The sequence below is a fragment of the Agelaius tricolor genome, unplaced genomic scaffold (genome assembly GCF_023055355.1).
Source record: "Agelaius tricolor isolate 1412-34295 unplaced genomic scaffold, bAgeTri1.0.p SCAF_3, whole genome shotgun sequence".
NCBI classification, from domain to species: domain Eukaryota; kingdom Metazoa; phylum Chordata; class Aves; order Passeriformes; family Icteridae; genus Agelaius; species Agelaius tricolor.
In genome coordinates, this window is record NW_027269263.1 from 717,945 (window position 1) to 730,827 (window position 12,883).

Consider the following 12,883-nt stretch of genomic DNA (forward strand, 5'->3'; position numbering starts at 1 on the left):
GAAAAAACACAACAACTGCATCAGTGCCTGTGTGGCACAGGAGCTTCAGACACCTTGGTGTGACTTTTCTGCCTCAACTTCCAACACGCTAAAGCAAAACCAAATTCTTAATGACCATGCAATTCTTAAAAAGAAAAACAAAAGAAGTATTCTGAAATATGTTTGTTTGAAGTTTTTAACTCTCAATAATTATTTCATTATACAATATTTTTATGCCATACTATATTTTTTGTTGTAGAGCATAAAAATAATCTCAAACAATGCACTAGCAAACTTCCCTCTTCATAGACCAACATTCCCTTGCCTTTCAAAACACTGTTACTGTTTCAACACCTCTCCAATGCTCTCCATCTGGTAACAGTAACATCCTCTAACATCCTCCTTTCTTGTGACAAGGCAGAAGTAACAAATACATCCTTACCCACATGAAATTTGAAACAGCTCAATGCTCTGTGTAAAAGCTATAAAAAGTCAATGAACAGCTGCCCTACAGTTCTGTCTAAAACTAACTTTACTGAAGTTGTAGTACCAATTATTTATACATTCATTTTGGGATGTTGCTATTACTTCAGGAGCATTTAAGGTAGCTCTCATTTAAAGAAAATGTCCTCTCTCAACAGAAAAATAAGATCCAACAATAATCAAGTAGAAACATACAAACAATGACAGCAGCAACTAAGCTTGTACTGGCTACAATTATTGGTACTTTTATAAGTATCTGATTCATATTTACAATTATTTCATTTGCAAAAGAAGTATTTAAATTATACCATTGGAGAGGGAAGCACAACCCTTTTCTATTGTGCTCTGAGCTTATATGGGGAATAGAAAAGTAATTTTAGAATATGCATTTAATCATTGGCTGCAATTAGTTGTGTATCCATATGATTGATTTTTCTTCTTGACTGGAAGACAAGAAAACAGCTTTAGAAATCCACATGTCCCAATTTTTGCCCCTAAACGCCAACTGTGCTGTTTTCTAACAGTGGTTGCAGAACTGAGAAGTCTATTTCTGCCTCAGATTTAGCAATTGGTTTTTCATGATCAGTAGCAAAATACAGTGTCCACAAAAACTGTGCTTAATACTTGCTATAGGACTAAAAACATGTACACAGATTTCAAGACAGTAACAGGCAAAAATTGAAAGTTCTTCACTTTTTTTTGGTGTGTGTTTGAAGTGTTTTTAAAAGGGAAGAATTCTTAGAGGGAGTTAGAGGAAGTTCTCTATGTAATGTTCTCTATGAAGGAAGTTCTCTGTGAACTAACTCAAATGTAAAATTCCCTGACAAAAAACTTGAGGAACCTTCACACTGTATTTGTTCCTCCCTGTCTCCCCACTAATAAGCATCTCAAGAATTGTGAAGATCTCTACCAAAATCCCCCCTATGCCTTTTAACCTTGCCCTAAGATTTCCCATGTTCAAACCACAGCAATATTGTCTGCTTAGATTCTAGTGACTTAGAACGGAAGAAATCCCAGCACACTCTGAATGCTGATCTCATTACACTATGGTAACTCCAACACAATTTTCCTTTCTTTAAAATCTGCACTTACAGAATCACAGGGTGGTTTGGGTTGGAAGGGTCCTTTAAAAGTCATTCAGTTCCAAGACCCTCTGTGGGTAAGGCCAGCATCCACTAAATTAACACTGCTAAACCCCTCAAGCTGACCTTGAACCCAAACCACTAGTTTTTATGAAAGATTGTTCAACTCACAATCAACAGATAAGTCTACAATGCATGTGTGCATCAGTTTAAACATTTTCTCCTCTCCTTTTTTTTGTCCTTGAAATAGCTGTCTTGCCCATAAAGGCAGCTGCATGAAAGTAAGCCACAAAATCTAAATTTAGGATTAACCTTCACTAATGTGCTCCTGACTTCAGATTCCAGCTCTTGATCACACAAACACCATCAGAAGAAAAAAATAGCTCAAAACCAGCCTATATCTTGAAATTCAGTCACACTGAGAAATTAAAATTTTAGTTTTACCAATGCCTGCTAGAGACCAAAAATAACCTAAAGCCTTGGTACAGTGCATGCATTATCATATTCCAAGTTAAATATGGTATCAAAAAGGGAACATCTTTGGGAAAAAAGCACAAACTATGTGTCAGGCACTTTTCTAAAACTTTTCAAACCATAACTGTACTTCTTGTCACTGTTTTATGACAAACTGCAGGTTGACTCATGATGTCATAACTTTTTTCTTGTCATGTACAGAGCAAACAATCCCAAATATTCTATATGGGTTATCTACAGAAGCTACTGCTAACTTTTCTTGCTCTACCCAAGTTTTACTTTCAAAATCCCTAAACCAACATCCTTAGATCCTCAATATCTGTTACTTGCAACTAGAAATTGTCTTTTTCCAGAAAGTGTATTAATAGTCTACAGCCACAGTACAAAATATTTGCAGAAATTATTACTTTCAGATTTTGTGTACTTTGAGACTACCTGATAATGTCTTCAAATAATCAACAGCTGATAGATCAAAGATGACAGAGAATGCCTTTAGATAGGCAATGCAGTAGATAGGAAATAGTAGAAGAGGAGAATGAAAAAATCTTACCTGTTTGTTCTTTTTTTTCTCTAAAATAATATATCCAGCAATCCGTTACTAATGGGTAAAGTCTCTTCTCTCCAAAGATAAAGGAGCAGTTCAGGCTGTCACTTCAGGATCTCTGGACGGTAAGTCACACCAAATCAGCTTCCCACCAGATAATTATATAGCTCTAGAGGCCTTCTAATAAATCAAACTCAACTATAATGCACAACTTTGAACCAATCTTGTCATTTTTCCCCCAAAACCTAAATCTCAGAATTTTGCATTGAATTTGAAATACAACAGATTGGGTCCGGATTGGTGGATATGTTACTTCAAGAGAAAGGAAGTAAACATGTAAGAAGTTTAATTTCTCCAGTGTACCCATACCCACCATTATTAATGGGCAGTAATGACCAATGACTTTAACAAACAAGATATAAAAGTATCTAGCAATGCAGCTTTTTGTTCTAACTTCAAAATAACCAAATCTCCTATTTGGGTTATTCAATGTGTATTTTTTTCTAGTAAATCTAACAGAAATAGTTTAGACATCTGGATAAACTTTCTTATTGTCTCAACATCTGAGTGTTTGGGCAGAGTGCCTTTACATTTTACATCTGCAATGCGCTAATGGACAGAAAATATTCTGCCAAGAGAGTAAGAGACATGAATTGCCAATGAAGACTGGAGCTGCTCTCCTGTGTTTTCTACATTTCACCAAGCATGACTCTACTGAGAGCTGTATCAAATGCAGCCATCCCTTCATGAATTCTGGAGGTTACAGGGAGTACCAAACTTCATTTTTAATACTCCTTTCTTCCCCCATTTTAAGGAGAAGCCTGCAATGAACCTGTGCACTATCATTTGTTGTCACTAGAAACATTTACCCCACAGGAGCAAACCTCGTATGACTGCTCTTGAACTCGAAGAGCACATCCACTAGAATCCATGGGTGGAAGCAGCTGCTAGCACTCCCACATGCATCCTTATAGATTCATTTAGGTTGGAAGAGACCTTTGAGATCAACCCCAATCCTAATGCTACATGCAACTATTTTTACTCCCACTATATCATGCTCATCTACCATTTGTCCTTTCATTGTGCCCAACATCTAAGAGCTCATTTGATGTGTCTTCAAGTAACCTTCAGTGCCAAATAATACTTGATTAATTTAACTTTGCCCCTACACCAGACACCATGCTGGAAAACACAGGTTGTCACAACTCCCTTAACTATTCCAATACTTGTAGCAGCCAAGTTAAGGACAAGAAAGATGGAATATCTTAATATTCACTTCTTTTCAACTTGCCAAGGGCAGTTTGTTGAAATCAGGATATTTTCTGACTCGGCAGATTATTCCCTTACATCCTGTCTATAAGGTCTGAGAGCCAAGTTGCTGAACCCTCAACAGGACCAGCCCTGCATGCTGATGATAATCCACAATATTCCACTGGTTTCTAAAAAGCTGCAAAATTGTGCCGTAAGAGATCTAAAAAAGAATAATGTTGAGGGTTTACTCTCTCAACTGTCAGTAAAATCATGCCTAATATCTGAGAGATACTAAGAGCATACTAAATGTCTTTGGAGAGAATACCCATATTCAATGAATGTCTACAATGGCAAAAAAATATGAAAAGGACTGGCTAAAATCAGACTGTGAAGGAAATGACTCAGAGAGGAGCTGGATGTACACTACCTAGATAATGCCCCACAGAAAAAAGGAGCTAGCATCACAACAGTCTCAAAAATAGGTATCCATAAGGAAATTTACCTTTTCTCTGACACAGGTACTGCAATATTCATGATGAGAGGGACACACTAAACCACACAACCAGGAAAAAAAAGGATAAACTTATGAAAATATGAACCATTTTGCCTTTGAAATTTAGAAGTGGGTTCATTTCTGTGACAAATGAACTGCACCGTCACATGATTGATAGGAATGAATGGGAAGGGCAGGTAAAACCCACAAAGACCTTCCAATAAGGAAATCGGAACAGCTCATTTAGAGCTGAATGGAGCTTTTAGTCAAAGGACAACTCCATGTGTATCACTAAAAGAGATAATTAAACCCAAAATGTGCAACTACATAAAATGAGCCCATTTGCAAGCAAAAGGGGAGCTGGACAGGGATATATGCTTCTATGCAAAAGAGAATTACGTTTGAGACAGTCCACAATGCTTTTCAATTTAAGAAACTACATTTCTCTCTTCTTTTCACTAGAAATGTAAGAATATATCAATCTGTGATATACTTATTACTCTCTTCTGGTCACTATTTGATTTACCTTTCCAAAAGTAAGATTTCCAATTTTCTAGTTGTCATTTTCCTAGCTAAGATTCTTTGTTTTTCTTTTAAACATTCTAAATAGCAGTTCTTCAGACAACAGCATAGAGCTGTACTATTTCCATTACCACTTCTTACAACTTTCCTCAAAAATCCCAACATTATTTTTTACCTAAAACACTGAATGATTATTTTCTGCAAGTTTTCCAAAATGACAGATTCCTTCCTTTTATGTTAGGATTCAAGTATATCCTCATGAGGCAACTGAAGTTTCATTTGCAATTTAGGTTTTGGGAGATATTTTGTCTGCAGTAATTATCAAGAACAGGTCTTTAAACCAACTCTGACTTCAAAAAATCTGGCTTTCCCTGAAAGGTGAGCAATTAAGATTTATGAGACAAGCTAAATGCACAAAATGGACACATTGGCTCCATTTTTGACTGGCTGCCACAAAACAATTAATCAAAGTCTGTTCTTGGACTGGTCAAGACTAATATCCAACACTTCAAGTGTTTTTTGTCTCAGAGAGTAGATTTCTAAAGTTAGCATAAAAAAAAAGAAGCAGCAAATGAAGGAAAGGAGCCAGCTAATTAATAGATTGCCATCACAGACACTCACATACTTGGCTACCTCATGTGAGCCCTGAAGTTTATTTCAGCATAAATGACAGGGGAACAAAAGATGTTACAAAATTCTACTCAGACCACAATTATCCTCCATTCAAAGCTCCCAGGAACAGATTGAGAAATACAGGGATAAAAAACAAACAGAGGGACTCCAGACAACAGTATGAAAAAATGCTGCAGTGACACACATTGAGCCAGGATGATTAACTACTGCAACCCTCCAATGTTTTGTTCTCTCTCAGTAGCACCAGAAAGGACAGAAAATCAGCTGGTGAAACAACAGATATTGAACACAAGATGATTATTATCACAAACAACTGGGGACAATTTTAGGGCTCTAGCTGTAACCAGCCTAGCCAAAAAACCTCTGTTTTGCTAGGTAAGGCTGACACTCAGAAGTACTACTGGTGTTTCTAAGCTATGCCCACCTCTTCAACCCAGTGTCTCTACAGTTGAGTTTCTTTCATCTAGACCAAATAAGAACACAGACTAAGCTATTAAAAGACTTTCATCCAAGAACAAAGCTTGCCATTATACTTTGAGGTAGACAAAATATTTCATTCCAAAATAGAGAAAACCTAAGGTACAAGTTTCCTCTGGTAACTGGTGGTTGTTTTCTTTACTACTACTACTGCTATTACTACCACTATTATTATTATTATTAATAATAATAATCAGAGATTAGGATTTAAGATTAGATCAGTTCCTGGAACAATCATATCTGCAAACTTGCAGGGATCTATGATCCTTATGCTATCCTTCCAAGAAACTAATTCCTTCAAACACAGGGTATGATAACCTTAAAACTCATTTTCCTGTGGTTACTTTGAGTCAGAAATTTTCAGTATAAACTACATAGTTCCGTATGGAAAAAAAAAATCTGTTTGGTAAAAAAATCTTTTTCACATGCAATGGACTATTTTTACTCTTTTGGTTTTGAGTTTAATTTAGTTTTGTTTTCTGTCATAACTATTATTAAAACCTATATAGAAAATGTAACTACAGAAAGAAATCCCTGTAACAGAAAAGTATTTTTAGTTATAAAGCTGCCTTAAAATATTTTTTTTTAAAAGTGGAAGGTATTACCTGAGGAGAAAGAGAAGAGAGGGAAAACAGGGACTAAAACTTAGTGAAGTTAGGGGTGGGAGAGCAGGAGGCATAAATTGCTACCTAAACTCAAAAAAAACCCCAAATTCTATTTCATTTTCATATCCTACATGGAAGAACTTCAGTCTGAAGTAGTGTGGGTGGGACTTACCATCAAGTGATCCAGGACTGACAGCTATGAACTGCCCCAACTGTATCCATAAGAGGATGAAGCAGCTCATTAATAACGGATTGGTGGATATGGGAATGATAAACACTACTATACCTAGAATTGCAGGTACAGATTAAGGGGAGAAAGAAAGAGAAAGTTAGAAAATACTGTGCAGGAAATACACTCAGGTCAATGGTCCTGCATTCCTGACTTCCTTATTCTGTTCACAGAATGAACCATAAACAGTCACTGCCAGTGCTTCTACTGAATTTAACAAAAGCAGCTCTTACTCAAGCAGGAATGTCACCATCAGCCATGATCCAAAACTCAATGTGCAAGTGTAAAGTATGAGAGAAAATACCTCACTCTTACAGTGTAAGCAGCTCAACCTCAAAATGCACAAACCCCCTGAACTTTAGCACTATTTACTTTTACACTTCCTGCCACTTATAGATTAAAAGAAACAGGGATAGAGAAGCAATAAGAGTTTTTTCACTTGCATTTGTAAAAGAACAGGACCTGTGGGCACTATTACTGCAAAGAAGAAAGCTCAGCTCACTTTTCTTCAGCTCACTCCAGTGATGGTATTTTTCAACTGACATATTGTATTAGGAAAAATAAAGAGAATTTTTCTAAAGATGAGAGATAATGTATGTTACAATGAGCCTTACCTTGAAAGGTTTGTCCCCACTGTGTGTCAGCATATGCCTCTGCAACCAACTTTGACTTGTTGAAGGTGTATTATATACTTTGCAACCTTTCCACAAGCAAACAAACACCTAATAGAGTAAAAACGTGGTTAAGTTTACATGAGTCGGAGAGAACAGTAAATAAAAAGCACATTAGCAAAGAAGGCTGTTTTTACAACATCTCACAACACTTCAAAGAATTGTGAACAATAACCATTCATTTTGAAACACACTCCTCATATCTCACCAAGGAAAAAATAATTACGAGCCCAAGTATTCAATAAGAACAGATCACTGAAAGAAAATACCAACAGACAGATGCTCCTGCAGATAAACACAATCAAGAGCAACACGCTCTGTCTGCTGTATTTGTGTTTGCACTCAGTATCTGTATCCACCAGATATGGAGACAGACCATTTTTAAATGAAAAATTTGCATTTTCTGGGTAGTAGTTATAGAAATAAAATTATTTGCTCTCATAAGCAATTAAGTTATTCCTTGAACATGAAAAAGTAAAAACTTCTAATTGCAATGCAGTCTATCGACTGGAGTTTTGTATTCTGGAATACCAGATACCTCTAGTTAGGGCCTTACATTCAATTCCTGATGAAGGAAGCTACCATTTCTCACAGGATTCAAAATCTATGGCTGTTTTGTGATTCCAGTGTACAGAACAATCACGTGCACAATAGTGCATTAAGGGGAGCAGAACTCACTCATGCTGCTTTTCTCTCTCCTCTCATTGTGTTTATCTGTAACTGAGGGAATAAAAAAAGTTCAATGAACTTGCCTTTCATTAGAATTTCCTCAACAGGTCTGTGGGTGAAGGGAGGTAAAGCCCTAATTTGTCACAGCAAAAGAAAGTTCCCAGGAACAGCACTGTTCATAACACAGGTTTTCAGAAATGCGGGAAACTAATTGGATTTCAGTTTCTTGTTCTCTTTTGGAGAATAAAACCCCCTCAACCTTCAAAAGATTTTATTTTCCAAATGAAAAAGCAGCCACGGGAGTTCTACGTTCTTGCTGTACAATAGATCCATAACCCAGCTCTACTCAGACAAAGCTGGAAACCCCTCAGTAGCTGGGACTGATCCACACCCACTGACACAAGGCCCAAGCCCCTGAACCTTTGGGGTCTGCCACTCCTCAGTTTTGAGATCCCCTCAAAGCCACAGAACTGGAATTTCTGAGATTTCTGGCTCTGCAGCAGCTCCATAAGTGCGCTGGCATTTCCAGCAGCAACTGCAGACTGCAGGGCACTTGGCAAAGGTGTTACTGGGAACTTACAGATGGGGGAAATACAAGGACCTGGGTTTGCAACCACGGGCTAGAAGTCTACACAAGGCTTCTTGGGAACCCAAGAACTGATCCCAAAATATTTCTGAAATAACATCTTTCAAAAGCAAAACTGTTTTGTCAAAAAGCTTCCCAGGCTCTTTGTGGATGTATCTAGTTTGGACTGGAGCCATGACCTTGGTATTAACTGGAAAAAATACATTTTACCATGCAAAGATGTTTATCCTATTCCTTTCCATTCTCAATAAGCAATTACTTAACCCCCACTTTTCTTCAAATTCAAAGCCATTGCATTTAAGTAAGGTCTGAAATGCCATCAAAAGCAGGAGACAATTTCCAACACACTTGAACACTCACCGGCAGGTGGCAGACAAATCCCTGAAACAAACGCACCAGAACACATCCGCCTTCCACAGCCCCTACCTTGGAACTTCCCAAAAAATTAACTCCAGCAGAGGCATTCAAAAGTGTGAACTCAATGCAACACTTATAACACTTTGCGCTTCCAACAACCTCCCCTTTCAAATATACAAATACAGTGCAATATTTTCTAAATAAGAATATCCACAAATCATGTCACATAAAATGTAAGTGACAAGAAAGAAAATACAGGGGAAAAAAACCCAAACCAAAATCTGCAAAATCTTCCAGCCCCTTTTTAAGAAATGTAAAGGAGTCATGGATGGGATAGCAAAGACCCAAATACACCTTATTCATTACATTGTTTCGTGCAGGTTTCATGTAACACCTTTATACACCTCTGGACAGAACTCAGAAATCATCTTATGGGTGGCTAAAAAGTCACTACACTGAATGGATGATTCTGCTCAGATACTGGACTGAAAAAAGCCATCAAATATGAAGCTGAAAAGTTCAATCATGCCAAAAAATATTATCTAAATACAGCCAGAGTCACAGCTGTTTCAGTGACATATTTACATAATAAATTATTTAAAGTAATGCAAATTAGCATTTTATTTAAGTTTCTTATTCACTGAAGATAAAGTGCAACAGCCTAACATTTTCCTTCTGAAGAACTGACAGGGCAAAAAGTCAAAAGATAACAACTATTCTACTCTGAGAACCGATATTATCTCTCCCAGAAATTGAAGAGCTGTAACACATAGTGCCTAAAGCAGGCAGATTGCTTGTGCTGGATGTAAAGGTAGTTTACATGATATATTCCAGACATCAGAGGTAATTTGGGAGCTTGAAGATGGGAGGTAGTTAAGTACAAAGTTGAAATTACTCTACTTGAAGATGTTTTTTAAACATTAAAATTGAGACCAATTATCATTTGACCAGGGATTAGACTGGAATTTACATGTTTATATACATAACTCAGTTTAAAAAAAAAATTAGATGCAATTATATAGAAGGCAAACTTGCCATCAGTATTGCACACAAAGCTGTTATGTTAAGATTCTGTACTCTTGAGTCAGTCTTACATCTTCCCTTCTGTACATTCTGGATGGATTTTACCTGTAGTGAAACTCCTTTGGTAACAGTAATTAAGATGTGACTTCACCTGAGTTCACATGCAGGAACACGTACACTAAGAGTTTTAAGAAAATGAATTCCAAGTGTAAGCACTTCAGGGATATTGAAATCAACACACTATCAAAACCCTGGAAATCTCAATTTATTGAAAATAACTGACTACATTTTTAAAGTTAGGCCACTAACTTTCCTGCCACTAGCCAGAAAAAAAGAATTTTGAAACAAAAGTTGGTGCTGTCATTCAAGAGCAAAATATTGGCAAATAAGAAAGGAGAAAAACCCAAAGGTAACACCGACCCCTCCTCGCTGCCCATCCACATGTATGGAGCGAATGTGATCGGCCAGGTCCGGGCTGGAGCTGAAGCAGGCGTGGCAGTGATCCCAGCAGCAGGTATAGGCAATGCTCTTGGCAGAGGAGGCAGCAACTCCCTGCCCATTCATCATCACCGGCGTGGAACGCCCACTGGAAATTGTGCTGTCTACGTCCATGATAGTGCTGCTTATGCTGCAAGACAAAAAAAAGCCAAAAACTAAATCAAAGTTTGTATTTGTTGCATGTTAACAGAGCAAATCCAAACTGTAGCTCTTTTGTTTCCGATATATTTAGACAGGTTGGAAAGAAAACCTTGCACAAATTTATTATTTATAATATATGTGGTTCATTGCTTTATTAATAAATGTACGGTTAGGAAACAGCTACTGTTATCAACAGTGTAAGCTCTTCTGGACACTGGGAACAAAAGGGAGGAATGGAAAATCCTGCATATATTGAGCCCAGCATCCCCTGCCAACACTAGAGCCTTAAGAAGAATACAGCACTTCAGTTCTACCCAGGGTTTAAGGCACTCCCACATGGCCCCAGCATAGTTTCCCTCGTGTGCATGGTCTAAACTGTTTGTTTTGGTTTTGCAAAACGTTTCCAGAGGCCAGAATCAGCAGAGGAAATCTGTGACCAGCAGGGGTCACTTCCATCAGCCTTTCTGCTCTGTACCATGGCAGACACAGAGACAAGCATCAAACGGATCAGAAAAAAACTTGCAGAGATCATGCCCTTTCCCTACATAAGCAAAAACTATGGAGATGGATGTTCCTCCTTAATAAATACCCACTGATACAGCTTTTTTTATCTTGATTATCTGCTCAGTTGCATTTAGGGCCTTTAAGTTTTTCTCTTCCATAAAACCACAGTATTACAGAACAGCTCATCTCTGACAGAACCTCAAAGACCAGATGGTCAAATTTGCTCAAACAGGAACGAGTGAGATCAGCTTGCCTGTGTTGTTGTCCAGTGGAGTTGTTAATGGGTGTGTTCAAAGGCTGGCATTTCTGCTACCTCTGAACAATTTTCTCAATGGCTGACTAACCTTGTTCTGGGGGAGGGGGGAAGTTTCCCAACATCTCATCAGAATTTCCAGTGCTGCAACTTCTGTCTCTTGTCTCTCATCCTTGGCAGCTGCAGGGCTGAGATGACTCTGCCTCCTCCATTGTTAAACCTCCCTATCAGATCACAGAACACAGAAAAACCCTGCCCTCCTCCTCCCAAAACTGAAGGAACACATGCACTCAGCCTCTCCACGTTCTGGATTTGCTTCAGCATCCCAACCACCTTGGAGAGCCTCCACCAGATCCTCCCAGTACAACTGGGATGTGTTAAACCATCGGGCTTTTAAGGTACAGGTGCTGTTCCTCATTTTTATCATCATTGTTTACATGCACAGTATTGTTCTATTACACACTGAGATGAATGACAGAAAAAACACCATTAGTCAAAATCTGAAGATACCATTAACATGTTTGCTCCTCTGCTGTAAGAGTCTCTACTAGTGATTTCTCATATTATCTGTATCTGTTTGAATCACTACTATGCTAGCAGGTTTTTTCTGTGACAGATTTTAAAATAATCACAGATATTTGCTTTGTTTAGATTTCCCATTCTCACCCACCATGTAGATTCCACTGCTTTTATCAAGAAAAAGTGACTTGTCTTAGTCTAAATAACAGATTCCCTTTAGCAATGCTCCCAGTTACAAGCTTTAGTTTTATCTACTCTAAATAACTTGGTTTGATGAACACTTATCTCAAGAGACAGCACCAACAAACATAACATATCCCAATCACAGAACCCTTAAAAATCATCTTCCAGCTCCATCTGTTATTAAAACTGACCAACTATTTCAGGCCTTTGTCTTCCAAGTTAAAAAGAAAGTTTCAGATACCTTTTAAACACATTTTTGCTTTAATGAATATATATCAAATACATAGTTCCTAAATGCTACACCAACACCACACGCCTTTCTTCCACCCTTCTCCCAATTCCAAACAGGGTCTAACAATTTAGAAGTCATACAGGCTATTTTCTGCTACACAGCAAATTTCCACACATCCACTATCTTTACTTTCTTCCCCTTTCTACACCCTGAATACACAGAGCTTTCCATGATCCCTCCCCATGTCTCCCTTCCCTCCCCAGTAATATTGATTCCTTTTATGACATACAATCTCCCAATCTGTCACTAGCTAGTAAAAAAGTATTCCACTGGCCCTGAGCTGAAGCTCCCAACCCCAAGAGCATTAAGAGCCACTAACTACAGGCACTGTAACAGCATTTTAGGATCCCTGTACAAAATTGTCAGAAGCTTTATTAGCAAAACCTGTTGCAAGTAATCCTAATTTTTCCACTGT

General features: G+C 37.9%; 1 protein-coding gene across 4 annotated transcripts in view; it reads right to left on the reverse strand.

Annotated features, from left to right (window-relative positions):
* The window catches only part of AEBP2 (AE binding protein 2), a 41,282-nt gene that overhangs the window by 13,020 nt on the left and 15,379 nt on the right, over positions 1 to 12,883 (reverse strand). For all 4 annotated transcript variants that reach the window (XM_071422084.1, XM_071422083.1, XM_071422081.1 and 1 more), the window contains exons 2-3: positions 10,499 to 10,706; positions 7,387 to 7,494 (exon numbers count right to left, since the gene is read on the reverse strand). In XM_071422084.1, the coding sequence (XP_071278185.1) occupies positions 7,387 to 7,494; positions 10,499 to 10,706 (316 nt within the window). The remainder of the gene's footprint in view (positions 1 to 7,386; positions 7,495 to 10,498; positions 10,707 to 12,883) is intronic.